Source organism: Mycosarcoma maydis, chromosome 1 (assembly GCF_000328475.2).
Source record: "Mycosarcoma maydis chromosome 1, whole genome shotgun sequence".
NCBI lineage: Eukaryota > Fungi > Basidiomycota > Ustilaginomycetes > Ustilaginales > Mycosarcoma > Mycosarcoma maydis.
Genome location: NC_026478.1, coordinates 2,115,959 through 2,131,610, shown reverse-complemented (window position 1 = coordinate 2,131,610; position 15,652 = coordinate 2,115,959). Strand labels below are relative to the sequence as shown.

Sequence of the window (15,652 nt, the reverse complement as noted above, 5' to 3'; positions counted from 1 at the left end):
ACTCTTTGTTTCGCACATCCTTACAGCGTGTGTATTGTCGATCACAAACCGTGAATCGTGAATGTTTCGTGATATATTCGATACTACAAGCAGGACGAGCTGGCGGTGAAGACTAGAATTCGAGGTCTTCCGCTCGAACATGGGCAGCTCTTTTGATGGCAGAGGGCATTTCTCTTGGCTTGTGACTATGGGAGTGGGTGTGGCTGTGGGCGTCAACATGAACGTGTTGATCGGTCTGCGAGTCGATTTCGACCGAATATTCGTGCTGTGGAGCAGGCTGTGTAGTCTGAGCGGCGTTCGCAGCTGCAGCAGCGGCAGCCAAGCCGCGCTGTCGTAGCGACGACAAGCCTGCGAACTTGTTCGGTTTCGGTGTGGGACCCGGCAAAATCGACGACGTGCTCGCTGGTGTTGTCATAGCAGAGCCACTTGTGGGCTGTCTGCGAACAAATGACGATCCTCCAGCACTGCTTGTACGCGCACTTTGTATGGGAGCATCCTCTGCTGCTGCTGCTGCTGCTGCTGTGACAGCACCGCCGCTTCCACTTGGCGTTTTGCCAGGTGCGCCCGTGACACGCTCACTGTTCTTCGGCGGCTTGGTGCGACGCTCACTTACCCCGCCTTCTACGTCCAAATGCAATGTCTCGATTACCAACCTTTTCCGGCGCACTTTGAACGCCAAATTGTTCTCGCCACCTCCGGCACCTCCTTCACCACTGCCTGCTGCATTCTTGCCACCTGCACCTGCACCGGCGCCTGTGCCCATCCCGCGCAGTACGGAAGATCTAATCGAAGGGTTGGTGAGCGTCCCCACAGCAGGCGTCTTGAGCACTTTGAACGCGCCCGTGTAGGCGGGGAATGCAGAACGAAGCGCGGGGGAGCAAGCGAAGGCGCTCATCGAGACGGCAGAGTCAACGCTGTGTACCATTCGATGCGGCAGATTTTGTGAAGATGCGTTGCAGAGCAGGAACGACGATATGCTGATGACTGCCATTGACGGAATCGCTACTCTCCGCGAGGCACGTGCTGGCGCAGTATCAAGTAGGGATAAAGAACGAAGAAGTCGTTTGAGTCTGTGCAGGAAGCGGATGATCTCGGCTTGATGCGATTGCCCACGGGCGACGTTCCACGCAGATGAACCGAGAGCGCGAATCGCGATGCGAAGGACCGGAGGCGCGACCGTAGACGATGCTGATTCAGCTTGACGTCGACATCGATCTGCAACTGCTTCAATGTGTCTGTATGCAACTTCGTAAGAGTTGATATCTCTCGAGGTTGATGCTTTTGATGCTGTAGAGATATCGACCATCTCGAGCTTGTTCTGCTCGACTGCATGTTGGACGATGCGACCATCGATACGTCTGCTAAGATCAAAAGTATGGCAGAACGGCGTAGGTTGCGAGCTCGGGCTACTGCTACTACTCGGCTCGTTGACTGTGGTATTGAATTGTTTCATGCTATGGTATCGCCAGGCGATCTTCATCCCTCTCTCTCTCTCCGCTCGATTCGACCTGCCTTCGCCTTCGTCTTCGCCTTCCGCGGAAGCTGCGCCTGAGACACTGCTGGTCTCTGAATTTTGCATATCATCATCATCTGCTACCGTGTCTAGATGATCTGATGGACCGGCGCCACCTTCCCCTGCTACCTCTCCTGCCCTTGCCGCCGGCTTGGCACCTATTGTCTTGAGCAATTGCTCGTCCAAATCTCCAGCTCTGGCCATCAAGCCATTTACCAATCCATTGACATCTTCGCCGACAACCACATTTGTATGTTCTGCTGCAATGCCTTGAGCTATCGAGTATCCCAAAAGCAGCTCCACATACGGCTCCGCTGCCGCCCTTGCGGCGTGGTTGGTCTCTGCTGATGCAGCGAGAGTAGAGCTCGAAGCACCGATCTGCGCAGCCGATTGCGCAGCTGTACCCGTGGCTGGTAGCAGTAGCAGATCAGAGCTGGAAGACAGTCCGCCGCCGGAGAGAAGATCGTCCAGGGCTGGTACTCCGGTGGAGATAAGCGGGACGGGCGACGAGAACGAAGAAGGCTTGACACCTGCAGGCAGGGGGATTGATGCTGCTGAGCCAGAAGCCGGGTTGACACGTCTCTTGAATGATGACATTCCTCCGCCTTCCGTCACAAGTGCGCGCTTGTCGGAGTCGTAGTCGTTGTCCTCACGATACTTCTTGGTCACCTTCAAGAAGCCTACAGGATGAGCAGTCTTCTGCGGACGCCAACAGAAAAGCTTCTCTACAGACATGTGGAAATTCTGGCAAGTCGTGAGTGGAGGGTTCAGCTGCTTAGTCAGCATGTTCTTTTGTCAAACCTCACGCATGCGTGATGCGTCGGTGAGTTTATTGAAGTTTCCAATGTTAGACCGTGATATGTCAAGATACGCATGCTGCTGGCTGTGGACACCTCGACGAAGTGTATAGCCGAAGACGGCCGATGTTCGTCATCCTCAGCCAAGCACAAAGACATCCAGTGTCTGGTTTGATTCTGCAAGTCCACCAACTACCGACAGCAAGAGTAAATAGGACGGGAGGTAGACACGACGTATTTTCGCTCGCTGTCACCTCGAATCGATCGTCTACCTTTCAACTCGAACTCGGACGCCACGGAAGTACGATGGTCCACCCCCGAGCTCTTCATACACGATAAACCACGTCCGCGCTTTGTTCTTGATCGTGTCTCCACCAACCCAATCATCTACAGCACGAGCGGCAATAGGATTCGCTTGAATGTACCTTCGAGACAAACCATAACTCTGGATGGCCTGCAAGATCGTCAAGCCTCATGCTCCTCCTTACCACCATTCAGAGCTTCGAGGTGGTATCCAAACACTCGAACGTGTAACACACGCCTGAGCCTCGTTTTGCGATTGGAACAAAAAGCGCACAAGCTTAGATGGCTACAGACACACCCACTCTGTTGCAAGAACGCATACGGTCCTAAAAGTTACGCTCAGTATGATACAGAGCCAGGCGGACCCATTCAATCATGTGTGAATGTGTTCACTGCTACGCATTGTCGTATTCCTATTCGGCAAACGCATTTACTAAGGCGAGAAACCAGGACTCGAAGGTAGCAAAGGGATCGGTCTTCGTGAGGGTGGACGCATCGTCCTATCCTTGTCCGCCGAGTGTAACTGCATCTGACCTGCATCTTCATTCTCGAGTTCCTCCAAGTTGCCTCTTCTGGCACCGACATCCACCGAAGCATGCCTCGAGATCCTTTGTGCCTGCACATCCTCGGAGTTGCCCAAGTTGGCATAGGCAGCGGCCCTCTTGATCTCGTTCGAGATGCTTCTGACACGTGGACTCATGCCCCTCGACAAGCCCAGATGGCTGCCTGAGGAGTTGTCAGCCATCTTGATCTCCATCGCGTCTCTGCTCGACGACAACGAGTCAGGAGAGCCGTCGTTGGCACCTCTGGCCGAATCCATCTGTGGTTGAGAGTTCTGCCGCAGCCTCACAGCCTCGCCCTGCGGAAGCGGTTCCAAGACCATGAGAGGTGAAGTGCCTCTTGAACCGAATTTGGTATGGCTCTGGTTCATCATCAGGTCGCGATTTGGTGTGACGGCTCGACGTGGTTGGCTGAGTCTACCAACCAGGTTGCGCATCGCTGTGCTTCGCGCTGTTGAAGGTGTACCAACCATCGACGATGACGAAGACGGAGAGGAGCCGATCAAAGAACCCGAGATGGATCGCTCGTGAATGGTCGACTTGGCAACGCTGCTCGAGGAAATATCGCCGGCATCGCCACTGGTCCCGTTCGACATTTTGCGGCGATACGGAGCTGAGGCACGCATACCCACCAACTGACCAAGGGCCGCACTACCTTGCGGCAGCATCGAGCCCGTGTTGCTTGAGACACGAGCGCCCTCGCCCATATGCGTATCCGAAAGTGTTCTCCTCACCGTCCTGCTGGCCTCCCACTGGATGTGGCGCTGGCTTAGAATGTCGCGGGCGAGCTCCTTGACCAACACCGCATTGTCTGTGCTGCTGAGCTTCTCCACCACGTCGTACACTTTGAGCTGGTCCACAAGCGGTGAGTGGACGTCGCCTTTGAGATCACAGATCATCTTGGTAATTCTCAGCAGGTTGAGTCTTACCACCGCTTTTGGATGCGCAAGGCGCTCGATGAGCCTCTTGACGAAAAGCGTGTTTCGGGCCATGGCAGCTACGATGCCACTCGAAAGCCTGCATACCTTGGCAAAAGGCTCCAAGAGGTTCTCAAACGAGTTGGCTTTGCTGGTGGCAAAGACGCACAGCATCGACTCGATCGATGTGGGCTGAAGAAGGACTTCCTCGACACGAGCTGTCTCATCCTGAAGCCAAACGAGGATACTTTCCAGCGCAGATACTTGCCAGTAGGGATCCTCCAGAAGCTTGAGGTAGAAATTGAGACCTTTGTGCTGCCAGAACATCTTACGCGTCGCCTTGCCCGCATGGGCAAAGTCGCACAAGATGGGCAGTGCGAACTGGCGCAGTGGCGAGTTGGTTCGAGCGACTCGCAGCAATTGCGGAATGATGCCAGCCTGCGCAGCCTCCTCTTGACGGGACTTTGACAGCCGGCAGAGGTTGTACATGGTGTTGAGAACCTGGTTAGACATTTCCGTGCCATGTGGGCCGCTATGATGTTGCGCAAGGATGCTGGTAAGAATTTCGATGGTGTTGGCATTCTGCATCTCGTCGAGAATTGTCGGCGACATGGACAGATTCTTGACAATCTTGAGCATGAGCGTCAACGATTCGGGCTCAAGCCTAGATGCTGAGCGCAGAATGCGACGGAGCACACTGCGGGTGGCAACCTGCCTCTTGAGGAAGTTGTCTGATTGCGAGTAAATAAGCAGGATCTGGAGGATGTTGGCGCGAGCTTGCGAGGCATACTCATCTTGGTCATCGTCAATAACGCTCTGCAGGGCGGAAGATAGGGGCTCGAGAAGACCCTCCTGCGCCAGCATGCGGCAAAAGTCGTTACGCGAAGCAGGACTCTGCAGCTCGAGGACACTGCTGACGCAGCCCACGCCGATCCAGACCAGATCCTTTTGCTCCAAGTAGTCTTCGTCAATCAGATTGACCAGCGTGCGCAGACCACGACAGCTAAGGACGAATTGGAGCGTGAGTCGCGAGGTGGAGCACATGGCAAAGACAAAGTGAGCAGCTTCTAGTCGAAGATCGTGCGGCCACTTTTTGGTGGTAAAGGTCATGACGACGGGAATGGCGCCAATCAAGCAGAGACTCTCTTGTGCTTCAGGGTCTTCAAAGATGACAAGGTTGAGGATGCCCAGCAGTCGAGTCGCCAGTTCGCGATCAGCAGCAGCTTCGAGCAGCTGTATGAGCGCAAGAGCACCGTGAGAAGCGAGGAGCTGCGCCTTCATCTCGGGCATGTCTGTCAGGACCTGATCGATGTCCTCGCACACCTGGAGCAACTCGTCGACTCCCGCATGCGTGTCAAGCGACTCGACCAGTTCGGTCACAAATGCACACATGCGAGCATGCTGGTCACGTGCGACATTGGCTTCGAGATCCGCTTCGGCGTTGAACCCTTCGTCGATCTCGGCAAAGGGATCGTCCTCGTCTGCATCGTCATCGCGCAGCCATGAACGATTCGAGAGTCGGGCGGTGAGCTGCAGGGTGTTTCCGCTGCCGACACTGTCATCTTTGCTGTTGCTACCTTCATCGGCTTTGCCGAAGAGGTCTGAGTAGTCTTCAGTTGAGTGATCCTCGGAGTACTTGCCTAGTGTGCGCCGCATCTGTTTCCACTTTCCTTCCTTTTCGAGGCGCAGGGTGGTCTGTGGACTTACAGGATCAGACGGAGGACGAGCGGTGGAAGCTGCCAGAGAGCTGCGCATAGCATCTGATGACGCTTTTGTGCGACGATCTGACGGCTTAGATGGCGAAGCAGGACTAAGGTCGCCATGGGCTGAAGCTGATACCTTGTCGCCAGCCGCGGGGCTGGCAAGTCGAACCAGGTCATTAGGATGGAAAAGACGCTTACCAACACTGTTCTTCATTTGCAGATCGCGAATTCGCTTATTCAGAACATCCTCCTGGCCATCTCCAACGAGGTCTGAATAGTCATCGCCTGTTTCGTCATCGAATGAGCGGCTGGAGGGAGGCGAAGAAGAATCCGCGGTGAGGTCTGGCGAGTTGCGGACCTGAGAAGAAGAAGCTACGCTGCGCAGGAAAGGGCCGGCGACTGGCCGGATGGTACGCTGATCAAACTCTGCTTCTGAGCCTACTAGACGAGTAGGTGACCGTGAGGATGAGGAGTGGCCGGCTGTGGAATGAGAAGCCAGACGACAGACTGCAGCCGTTCCGATTTTTCCTGCAGCATCCTTCCCGGCGGCAGCTGCTTCCGTACCCTCGGATGACGAACTTCTTTCGAGAGCAGCAGCAATCTTGGTGGTGGTAATGTTGTCCTCAAAGTCATCGTCCCAATTATCATCCACACTCTCTGGTTGTTGTAGATCTGCAAGCTTGACGCGGTGATTCATAAGAGATGTTGCAGGCGCAGCTCCAGCAATTGGTGTTCGGAAGCCGGATCCGTTGACAGGCGAAGGGGGTTGCTTGCTGTTGGTGGCCAGGGAGAGTTGGTCAGATGAGGCAGAAGCGGGCTCGAAGGATGGACTGAGCAGCTTGGTGGAGATGCGTGGCGCATACGCCGTAGCGGACTCTTTGCGTGGGACCGCAGATGGGGGGCTAAAGTCGACAGGTAAGGTGGGCCGGCTGGTATGCCGCGTCCTACGACCGCCCAACGGCTTAGCAGTACCAAGCTCAGCAGCGATCGCATTGACTCGGCGAAGACTGGATTTCATGGGTGCTCGGACCGTTTCTGGCTCTTGAAGTCGTTGAAGCGTTTGCTTGGGCGGCTCGTTGAGGGCTTGGTTCCATTCTTGGACACTCTTGACTGCTTCTTCGTGCGGAGTGTTGAGTGTGACGCCACCGCCTGCTCGAAGTGAGCCACCTGATTTTAGCTGCTCAAGCTGCTTACGGGCGCTGGCCATCCAAGGGTGCCGGAGTAGCTTACGAGCCGAAACTCGCAAGTTGGCATCTTTCTGAAAGCAGTGGAGAAGAAAGTCTTTGACAATGGGAGATGCGCTTTCCGGCAGAGGTGGACAGTCGTCCTGAACGATGCGGAAGAGAGCAGGCATGGGCGCAAGAAAGTGATACGGCGGCTTGCCTTCGAGCAGTTCAACGACGACGCATCCGACACTCCAAATGTCGCTAGCGGTGGTGGCACCGCTCTGGTCGATGACTTCGGGAGCCATCCAGTATGGACTACCAACGACGGCATTTTCGATCATTGCACCCGTCTTGGTGGCAACGCCAAAATCAGCGAGCTTGACGGAACCATCCTTGGTGGTGAGAATGTTGGCGCCCTTGATGTCGCGATGAATAACACCTTGGTCGTGCAGATAGATGAGACCTTGGAGTACCTGCGAGATGTAGACGCTGACGAGACCTTCTGGGAACTTTCCAAAACGCTTACAAATGTGGTGTAGCGATCCATTTTCGCAATATTCGAGAATGATGTAGAGGTAATCTTTCGTCTTTTCGGAGCCTTTATATTTAACAATATTGGGATGATGGAGGTTCTTGAGGAGGTCGATCTCTGACATGATCTCGCCGAGTTCTGCCTTTGGTATGTTGCCGAGCTGAATCTGTTTGACAGCGACAGTCTCTCCGTTCATATAGTTGAGACCTCGGTAGACAGAGCCAAACGCGCCACGTCCAAGGCAGTCACCTAGCTGGTAGTTGCCTAGAGTTGCGGCTGATTTGGAAGTACTTGTGTCGGGAGGACGGGTGGCAATGTTGTTGGGTTTTGGTGAAGGGTGAGAAGGCGGAATGTTCTGACGCGACGTGGGCATGTGATCCGAAGATGGCTGCGAACGAGCTCCGGATGACTTGCGCTGGGCTTTGTCTGGTGCGAGACTTTGACGACGACGTTCGTCATAGACAGAAGAGGCGGCCACGTCTGCATGACTTGGCGAGGGCCTGGGGTGGGTGTCTAGAGGTTTCGGAGGTGCGTTCACAAACGCAGCCGAGCTGGATGCAGGCGGTGTTTGCGAGGGGAAGCGGAGCGTGGACCGTGAAGACGGCAGAATGTTGTGAGATGGTGATAATGAGGAACAGCGCGCCGATGCATCATTGGAGCGATTTACAGACGAAGCCGAGCTCGTCGAAGCGTGTTTGTCAGGATAGAGACGAGGATCAGGCATGATAGGCACTCGGTGGCCGTCTGCAGATGGTAGAATGTTTTGGAGAAAGTGTAGAGGCTGGCACACTTATAGCGATGCGTTCATGTCGATTGTGGTTGGAAAGACCTTCACACAGTTGAATATGGCCTCTTTAGGGTCGCACTGGTGCTGTGCTAGCCGAGGAGGTTGTTATCTAGCTGGTCTATACGGTGAGCATTTGAGGGTATCTAAGAGAAGGTATTCGGCGCTGACTGCGATTGGTGGTGATATGGGAACTGCTGGTAAGGATGACGCTTTCCAGACGCTCGTTAGGGTGATCCTGAAAGACGATCGTGAATGCAGTGTGCGAGGTTATGAGGCAAGTTTCGATTAGGGGAGAAGCTCGGACCGCCGCTCACACCTGTCACACGCATCCTCGCCACGCATCCACGCATGTCAGAGACCAACACTTTTGGCGTGGAGCAACACTCGTGACTCACGACTCACAACTCTGTGCCTCAGGTGACTGACTCACGACTGGCTAAATGAAAAAATGAAATTCACATTGGTGATTCACGATTTACGATTCAAGATTCACGACTCCTCGCTATAGTTTACTTAACTCACGACTTAAGGCGAGCGGGCAACAGGAATCACATCACGAATCGTGAATCGTGAATCGTGAATCGTGAATCGTGAATCGTGAATCGTGAATCGTGAATCGTGAATCGTGAATCGTGAATCGTGAATCGTGAATCGTGAATGCAACGACGCGTACCGTGTTTGTTTGTTTTCGAAGGGTAGTCAATGTTATAAAAGTGCTAACTAACATTCTGAAAATATTCACACGCAACCACGTGAACAGCTGCTAACTCACACTCAGACTTTTTTCCCCTAGTCGTGAGTGAATCACGAATGGTGAGTTGCGAGTCTTATAACACAGTTCAAGGCGCGGCTCAGTTGTTGGAAATCGTGAATTGTGAATTATTCGTGATTTACTTTTGCCGCCGAGACCGTGCACCGTTGCAAAACTGCGAGTGAATGCACAGTGACCGATTCGAGTACAACTCGACTTGAATCGTGAGTCGTGAATGGAGTCGGATGGCTCGAATCGTGCCCCACACTCGTGACTTGAGCGCTGTCACAAGAGGGTTCAATCCGCGACTTGGGCGCTATCGAGGTTGAGTTTCTGTCGGAACCAAGCCGATTCAGTCCATCATCACCAACCATCTCCTTTCCAGCATTCGGCGTCTCATCGATAAATGCGCCCGTGCTCGCATAGCGTCTGCAAGTACTACGACACAAGCCGCAGCGCTTTTCGCACATGGTATTCCTTTTGTCGCCCTTGCTCTAGCATACAGCGTAACCTGACGGTTGCGCTCTTCGACCTCCTCCGTGTTATGGATACTTGAACTTATCATCGCTACCTTGGGCACCTTCTTATACCTATCTGCTAGCTACCATCTCCCCCATCCCTTCCGACTTGCAACGTAGGATTAGGGTCATTGCGAGCTAATCGCCATGTCGGCCAGTCAGTCGCGAACGTCTACCCGCCCGTCCAGCGAGGTCGAGCGCAACACCTATGCAAATGGATCCACAACATCCCGCGGTAATGGCCACGCCAGGCAACGCTCCAACACTGCCAGTTCAGTCCGCTCCAATGGAACCGTTCGAGCGCCTCGTGTCTCAATGGAGGATAACACCTCTCCTCTCGCAAGGTTCGGCATCAAAGGCGATGGTCTTATGCTCTTTGTCACATGCTTTGCCTCACTCGGAGTTTTTCTCTTCGGCTACGACCAAGGCGTCATGAGTGGCATCATCACCGGTCCCTACTTCAAAGCCTACTTCAAGCATCCTACCGCCTACGAGATCGGCACCCTCGTCGCCTCGCTTGAACTTGGAGCGCTCGTCACCAGTCTTGCCTGCGGTCGACTTGCCGACATTTTTGGCCGCAAAAACACCCTTTTCTGGGGCGCCGTCATCTTTTCGGTCGGCGGCGCCATCCAGACCTTTACCTCCGGCTACGATACTATGCTTATCGGGCGCGTCATCTCTGGTCTCGGAGTCGGCGTCCTTAGCATGATCGTGCCCACCTATCAGTCCGAGATCTCACCTGCAGAGAACCGTGGTAAGCTGGCCTGCATCGAATTCACAGGCAACATCATCGGCTACGCAAGCAGTGTTTGGGTCGACTACTTCTCGTCTTTCATTGAAAGTGATCTCTCTTGGCGTCTGCCGCTCAGTCTCCAGGTAGTGATCGGAGCCACTTTGGCTTTCGGCTCCGTCCTCCTTCCCGAATCACCGCGATGGCTTCTTGACAAGGACATGGACGAGCAAGGTATGCGCGTCCTCGCCGACCTTCACGGAGCTGGAGACCCCAACGAGCCGCGCGCCAAGCTCGAGTTCCGCGAGATCAAAGAGAACGTCCTCTACCTCCGCAAGCAAGGCGACAACTCGTACAAACGTATGCTCACCCAATATCGCTACCGAACCATGATCGCCATGTCTTCGCAGATGTTTGCGCAGCTCGTCGGTATCAACAGTGTCTGCTACTATCTGCCCATGATCCTCGAGTCTGCCGGCTGGATCGGTCGCGATGCTCTTCTCATGACCGGCGTCAACGGCATCATCTACACGCTCGCTACCGTGCCCACGTGGTTCCTGATCGACCTCTGGGGTCGTCGAATCATTCTTCTATCCGGCGCCATCGGTTGCGGTGCTGCCCTCACCGCCTGCAGCTACTTTATGTATCTCGATCAGAGCTACACTCCGCAAGCTGTCGTCGGCTGCATCATTGTCTTTAACGCATGGTTCGGATATTCATGGGGCCCTGTACCTTGGCTCTATCCGCCTGAGATTTTGCCGCTCGCGTTCCGTGCTAAAGGTGCATCCCTGGCAACGGCGACCAATTGGTCGTTCAACTGGTTGGTAGGAGAGCTGACACCGATACTCATGGAGAAGATCGCATGGAGACTGTATCTTATCTTGGCATTTTTTGCAGGCTTGGCGTTCGTGACGGTTTACTTTGGATATCCAGAGACATCCGGTGTACCGTTGGAAGAGATCGGCGCACTTTTCGGTGACGAAATCAATGTCCCTCAGGACGAAGAAGATGATGATGACGATGATGATCAACAAGATGAGGACGGTCAAGGGGGAAGCGGTGAAAGGATACGCCCAAGAGTAAGCGTCGACGGGTCACAAGATGGTGCTGAATACACACCTCGGCCTATCCGTCGATCCATTTCCAGCCATCCGCGTCTACAGTCGGAGGAGGAGCGCGCGGCTCGAGCAGCAGCAGCACGGGTTGCTGCAGAAGAACGACAGGTTGCGCAGTCGTTCTTCAGACTTGGTGGTGGTGGACCTTTCGGCTGGGTCTCGCGCTTGCTGCGAGGAGGCAAACGAGAAGGCCCACCGGATCGCAGCCTGTATGAACAAATCAGCAGAGACGAACACTAGGATTTCGGCCCTTTCGAATCGACCTACCCGCACCAACTACACAGTGGCAGTAGCATGGGCGAAGCGGCAAGCAGCGGCAAACAGGTCCTACCTAAACGAGAGGTGCTACTGCTGCAACAATTGGGTCCAAGAGATGATCACCATGTTTTGATTCTGGATGAGGACGAACAGGACGGTGTTACGGAGCGCGAGCTACCACGGTAGTGTGGTATTCGGCGGTGCGAAAGGGCCTTGCGTTTGACTTGCAACTTGTCGTGATGCTTGCTTCTTGACCATGAGCGTTGCAAATCGTGTACAGCATCAACAAGTAGAAACACAAGATCATGTTCACGTGTGCCTCAGTCGTGAGAGAGGAAGAAGGTGCAATACTACACAACATGAATGACGGGTAGATGCTTTCGGGACCTCGGACCACAACGAGTGTTGGATGCTAGAGGCCGACTGTATAAGGATGTGCTAAAGCGAATAGATTCAGAGGTTTGGGCGTGCAAGAGCGAGCGAGTTATTTGGACGATGTAGAATACAGTCTGGAAGCTAGATTTCGGGGTGAGCGGATTGAATTAGGAGGGAGAAAATGAGGATACAGGACGAGATGACAGTGGGGTAGAGGGGTATGATTAGGCGTTCAGACTGCCATCGCTGTTCCTGATGCCGTCCTTGAGCTGTTGAGCAGCACGAGCTTTGCTGCCTTTCAACTTGTTGAAACCGTCGGGGCCGACGTCGATGGTATCTTTGCGGTGATCACGGTCGTTGTGGCCGAGGAACCACCAGCCGATGAATCCGACCATGAGCGCTACTGAGGGTACGAGGACGCGAAGCGTCGAGCGTGTTCGCGCAACGTTGATCTCTGGTGATGGATGAGCGCCCGGGGTCGGACCGTGAGATCGGTCCTCGCGCAGGCCCGACACTGTGTCAGGTCGTGCAGAGAGTATACGAGGTGTAGTGTACAGCGTTCGTGTCAGCGGTCGCGTTCGAGCTGACAGGCCGACACGAGAAATCCGAGCAGTTGTTGTAGACAGCATGATGGAGATGAGTGCTTGGTCTTGTGTAGGTGATTGTCTGCGTTGGTCCGGAGTTGATGTTTTTGGTTAGGATACGTTTGTTTCGATCAAGGCTTATATAGATTTATCAATGTGTCCTCACAACAGCGGTATGCACAGCTACACGACCTAGCTGCCAAACGGCTGTGTGCACAGACACGTCGAAAGGCGGCATGGAGGCCGACTGAAAGCGTCTGCATTGGTCAGCCGATCGCACTGTGTCTCAGCACACAAGGCGCGGAAGGCGAGCCTAGCAGCATGTGGTGCCTTACTCTGCACATACTCGTCTGCATGCCACCGTTTGGTGATTCGTCGCTTGGCAAAGCCCAGGTGGCGTTTGGCTCGCAGACACACTTGTCCAGTGATGAGCTTGTCCGCCGGTGATGCTGGATTCGTGATTGTGCTTGTGTAACGTAATCCAACGCGAGAAAGGTGGAGGCTTTTTGCGGGGTTGACTGGCGACGGCGGCTACGTCACTGTCGCACTTTTGCCTGTCAAGATCTGGCACGCGCGACTCGCGAAGAGAATTCGCCGAGCCACGAGCTGACATGGTGCACGTTTCTGTGATCAGGTAACCGTCTCGGGAAGGCCGCCTTGTGATATCACATTGCCGCCATTTTCAGCATGGTTTGTCTCATAATCATACTCTTGACCAGAACACCACTTGGTCTCTTCGCGACGGTTGTTGAGCCAAGCGCGGTGATCGCAAGGCGGGACAAGGGACGAGACGCCACAGTCACTGAGTAGCGTTTGCGCTCGCTTATCTTCGAAGTATACCATCTCAGCCAGAAAGACAACCAGGTCGTGAGTGGTTGGGCAGAGAACACGATTTCATGGCGCTTGCACTAGCCGTCTTGTGCTTGTCACTTCCCACTCGTGACTTGCATCTCGCACATTCGTTGCACAATCGTGAAATGCCGTACAGATAAGTTCCGCAAGCGGCCCGCGCTCGGCCGTGCACAGCAGAGAGGGCTGGCGCTTGTTGCAAAGAAATTCCTACCGCCACGCCGGCATGCCCTCGCCACGTTCGTGGTTCTCATGCAGAACCCATTTCCACCGACTGACACATGACCAAGTAATTGGTCTCTGTCGAAGGAGCCAGAGCTTCATCACTCAGATTCAACTCACGCTGATATTGAGTCCTGTAACATCGAATGCAGAAAAAATTGAACAGAAAACAAATTGATACACTCGTTTCTCAGAACAATCTACTGAGAGAGCGCCTTGGGCGACAGAGGAGTGCCCATGTTGGCAGGGAAAGCGTAATCGGGATCCATGTCCTTCAACCTCCTGCCGCCGACAAGCACGGGACCGTTCTTCTCCTGGTACAGCCTCATTCTCTCTTCGATCTCTGGACGGAACCAACGCAGCAAGCCCTGGATGGGCCAAGCCGCCGCATCGGCGAGCGCACAAATGGTGTGACCCTCCATCTGCTTTGTCAACTCGTAGATCATGTCGATCTCACGGTTGTTACCACGACCCTCCTCGAAGCGCTCCATCATGTTGGCGAGCCAGGTGGTGCCCTCACGGCAAGGAGTGCACTGGCCGCACGACTCGTGCTTGTAAAACTTGGCGAAACGAGAGATGGCCTGAACGACGTCGGTGGTCTTGTCCATCACGATAACAGCACCGGTTCCGAGTGAAGACTGGTTCTCGCGAAGCGAGTCAAAGTCCATGAGCACCTGCTCGCACTTGTGTTTGGGCAAGATGGGCACCGAAGATCCACCGGGAACAATGCCCAGCAAGTTGTCCCATCCACCGCGCACACCGCCACAGTGACGCTCGATGAGCTCCTGCAGTGGAATCGACATCTCCTCCTCTACCACACAGGGGTTGTTGACATGACCAGAGATGGCGAACAGCTTGGTGCCCTGGTTCTTGTCACGACCGAAGCCGGCGAACCACGACGGGCCTCGTCGGATGATGGTGGGCGCAGCCGCGACCGTCTCGACATTGGCGACGGTGGTGGGGCAACCAAACACACCTACGTCGGCGGGGAAAGGAGGCTTCAAACGAGGCTTACCCTGCTTGCCCTCGAGCGACTCAATGAGCGCAGTCTCTTCGCCGCAAATGTAGGCACCGGCACCCTTGTGTACGTAAACGTCAAAGTCGTAGCCGGAACCGCAGGCATTCTTGCCGATGAGACCGTCAGCGTACGCCTCCTTGATGGCGTGCTGAAGGTGGGCGACCTCGAGGTAGAACTCTCCTCGAACGTAGATGTAGGCAGCGTTGGCATTCATGGCACGACCGGCGACGAGACAGCCCTCGATGAGCTTGTGCGGGTCACCGCGCATGATTTCACGGTCCTTGCAGGTACCGGGCTCGCCCTCATCAGCGTTGATGACGAGGTAACGGGGACGAGGGTCCTTCTCCCATCCAGGTTTGTTCATGAAACTCCACTTGAGACCCGAAGGGAAACCGGCACCGCCACGGCCACGCATGCCGGACTCCTTCATCTGAGAAATGATCCAGTCGTGACCCTTGAGCAGAATGTCCTTGGTGCGGTGCCAGTCACCCCTTGCCTTGGCACCCTTGAGACCGTGATCGTGACGCATGTAGGCATTCTGGAAGATACGGTCCTGGTCGCGGAGACCACCGTAGGAGCGGACGGGAGTGTCGGTGACAGTAGCAAGGCCGCGTGCCTGCGATGGAGTTGCGCAGGCGACCTTGGCCACGTTGTTGAGGCTCTTTGCCGAGCGAGCGGCGCTTCGAGCGACCAAGCCTGATGTTTTGTAAAGAGTGTGGTGACACAAACGCGATGCAGTGGCGATTCGATCAGCGGAACAGTGTCGATAGAAGCCGATATAAGATAAATGGCGTTGGTTGATGTGAGGACGCGCAGCATTGGGATTGTGGTTACAATTGATCAGTAACGTGCTCTGTCTATGCTAATAAGCATGCACACAACGGTGTTATAGACACTTACTAGCTCTCTGCATGATGTACAATAGGTGTGTCGATGAGATGGTGAGGAGCGATT

At 54.6% G+C, this 15,652-nt stretch overlaps 5 protein-coding genes across 5 annotated transcripts; 1 reads left to right on the top strand and 4 right to left on the bottom strand.

Moving 5' to 3' along the window:
• Positions 1 to 112: 112 nt before the first annotated feature.
• On the bottom strand, positions 113 to 2,110 carry UMAG_00722 (uncharacterized protein; the record flags this gene model as incomplete). The annotated part of the gene is made up of 1 exon (XM_011388207.1): positions 113 to 2,110. One exon carries the CDS (start codon positions 2,108 to 2,110, stop codon positions 113 to 115), a length of 1,998 nt encoding a protein of 665 aa, XP_011386509.1.
• Positions 2,111 to 3,046: 936 nt separating this feature from the next.
• On the bottom strand, positions 3,047 to 8,215 carry UMAG_00721 (uncharacterized protein; the record flags this gene model as incomplete). The annotated part of the gene is made up of 1 exon (XM_011388206.1): positions 3,047 to 8,215. The coding sequence occupies one exon, from the start codon at positions 8,213 to 8,215 to the stop codon at positions 3,047 to 3,049; it is 5,169 nt and encodes a 1,722-aa protein (XP_011386508.1).
• Positions 8,216 to 9,694: 1,479 nt separating this feature from the next.
• UMAG_11171 (uncharacterized protein) lies at positions 9,695 to 11,632 on the top strand (the record flags this gene model as incomplete). Its single annotated transcript, XM_011388421.1, has 1 exon — positions 9,695 to 11,632. The coding sequence occupies one exon, from the start codon at positions 9,695 to 9,697 to the stop codon at positions 11,630 to 11,632; it is 1,938 nt and encodes a 645-aa protein (XP_011386723.1).
• Positions 11,633 to 12,249: 617 nt separating this feature from the next.
• On the bottom strand, positions 12,250 to 12,654 carry UMAG_00719 (uncharacterized protein; the record flags this gene model as incomplete). Its single annotated transcript, XM_011388205.1, has 1 exon — positions 12,250 to 12,654. One exon carries the CDS (start codon positions 12,652 to 12,654, stop codon positions 12,250 to 12,252), a length of 405 nt encoding a protein of 134 aa, XP_011386507.1.
• Positions 12,655 to 13,880: 1,226 nt separating this feature from the next.
• On the bottom strand, positions 13,881 to 15,611 carry UMAG_11170 (putative NADH2 dehydrogenase (ubiquinone) flavoprotein 1; the record flags this gene model as incomplete). The annotated part of the gene is made up of 2 exons (XM_011388420.1): positions 13,881 to 15,394; positions 15,599 to 15,611. The coding sequence occupies 2 exons, from the start codon at positions 15,609 to 15,611 to the stop codon at positions 13,881 to 13,883; spliced, it is 1,527 nt and encodes a 508-aa protein (XP_011386722.1).
• Between the last annotated feature and the right edge of the window lie 41 nt (positions 15,612 to 15,652).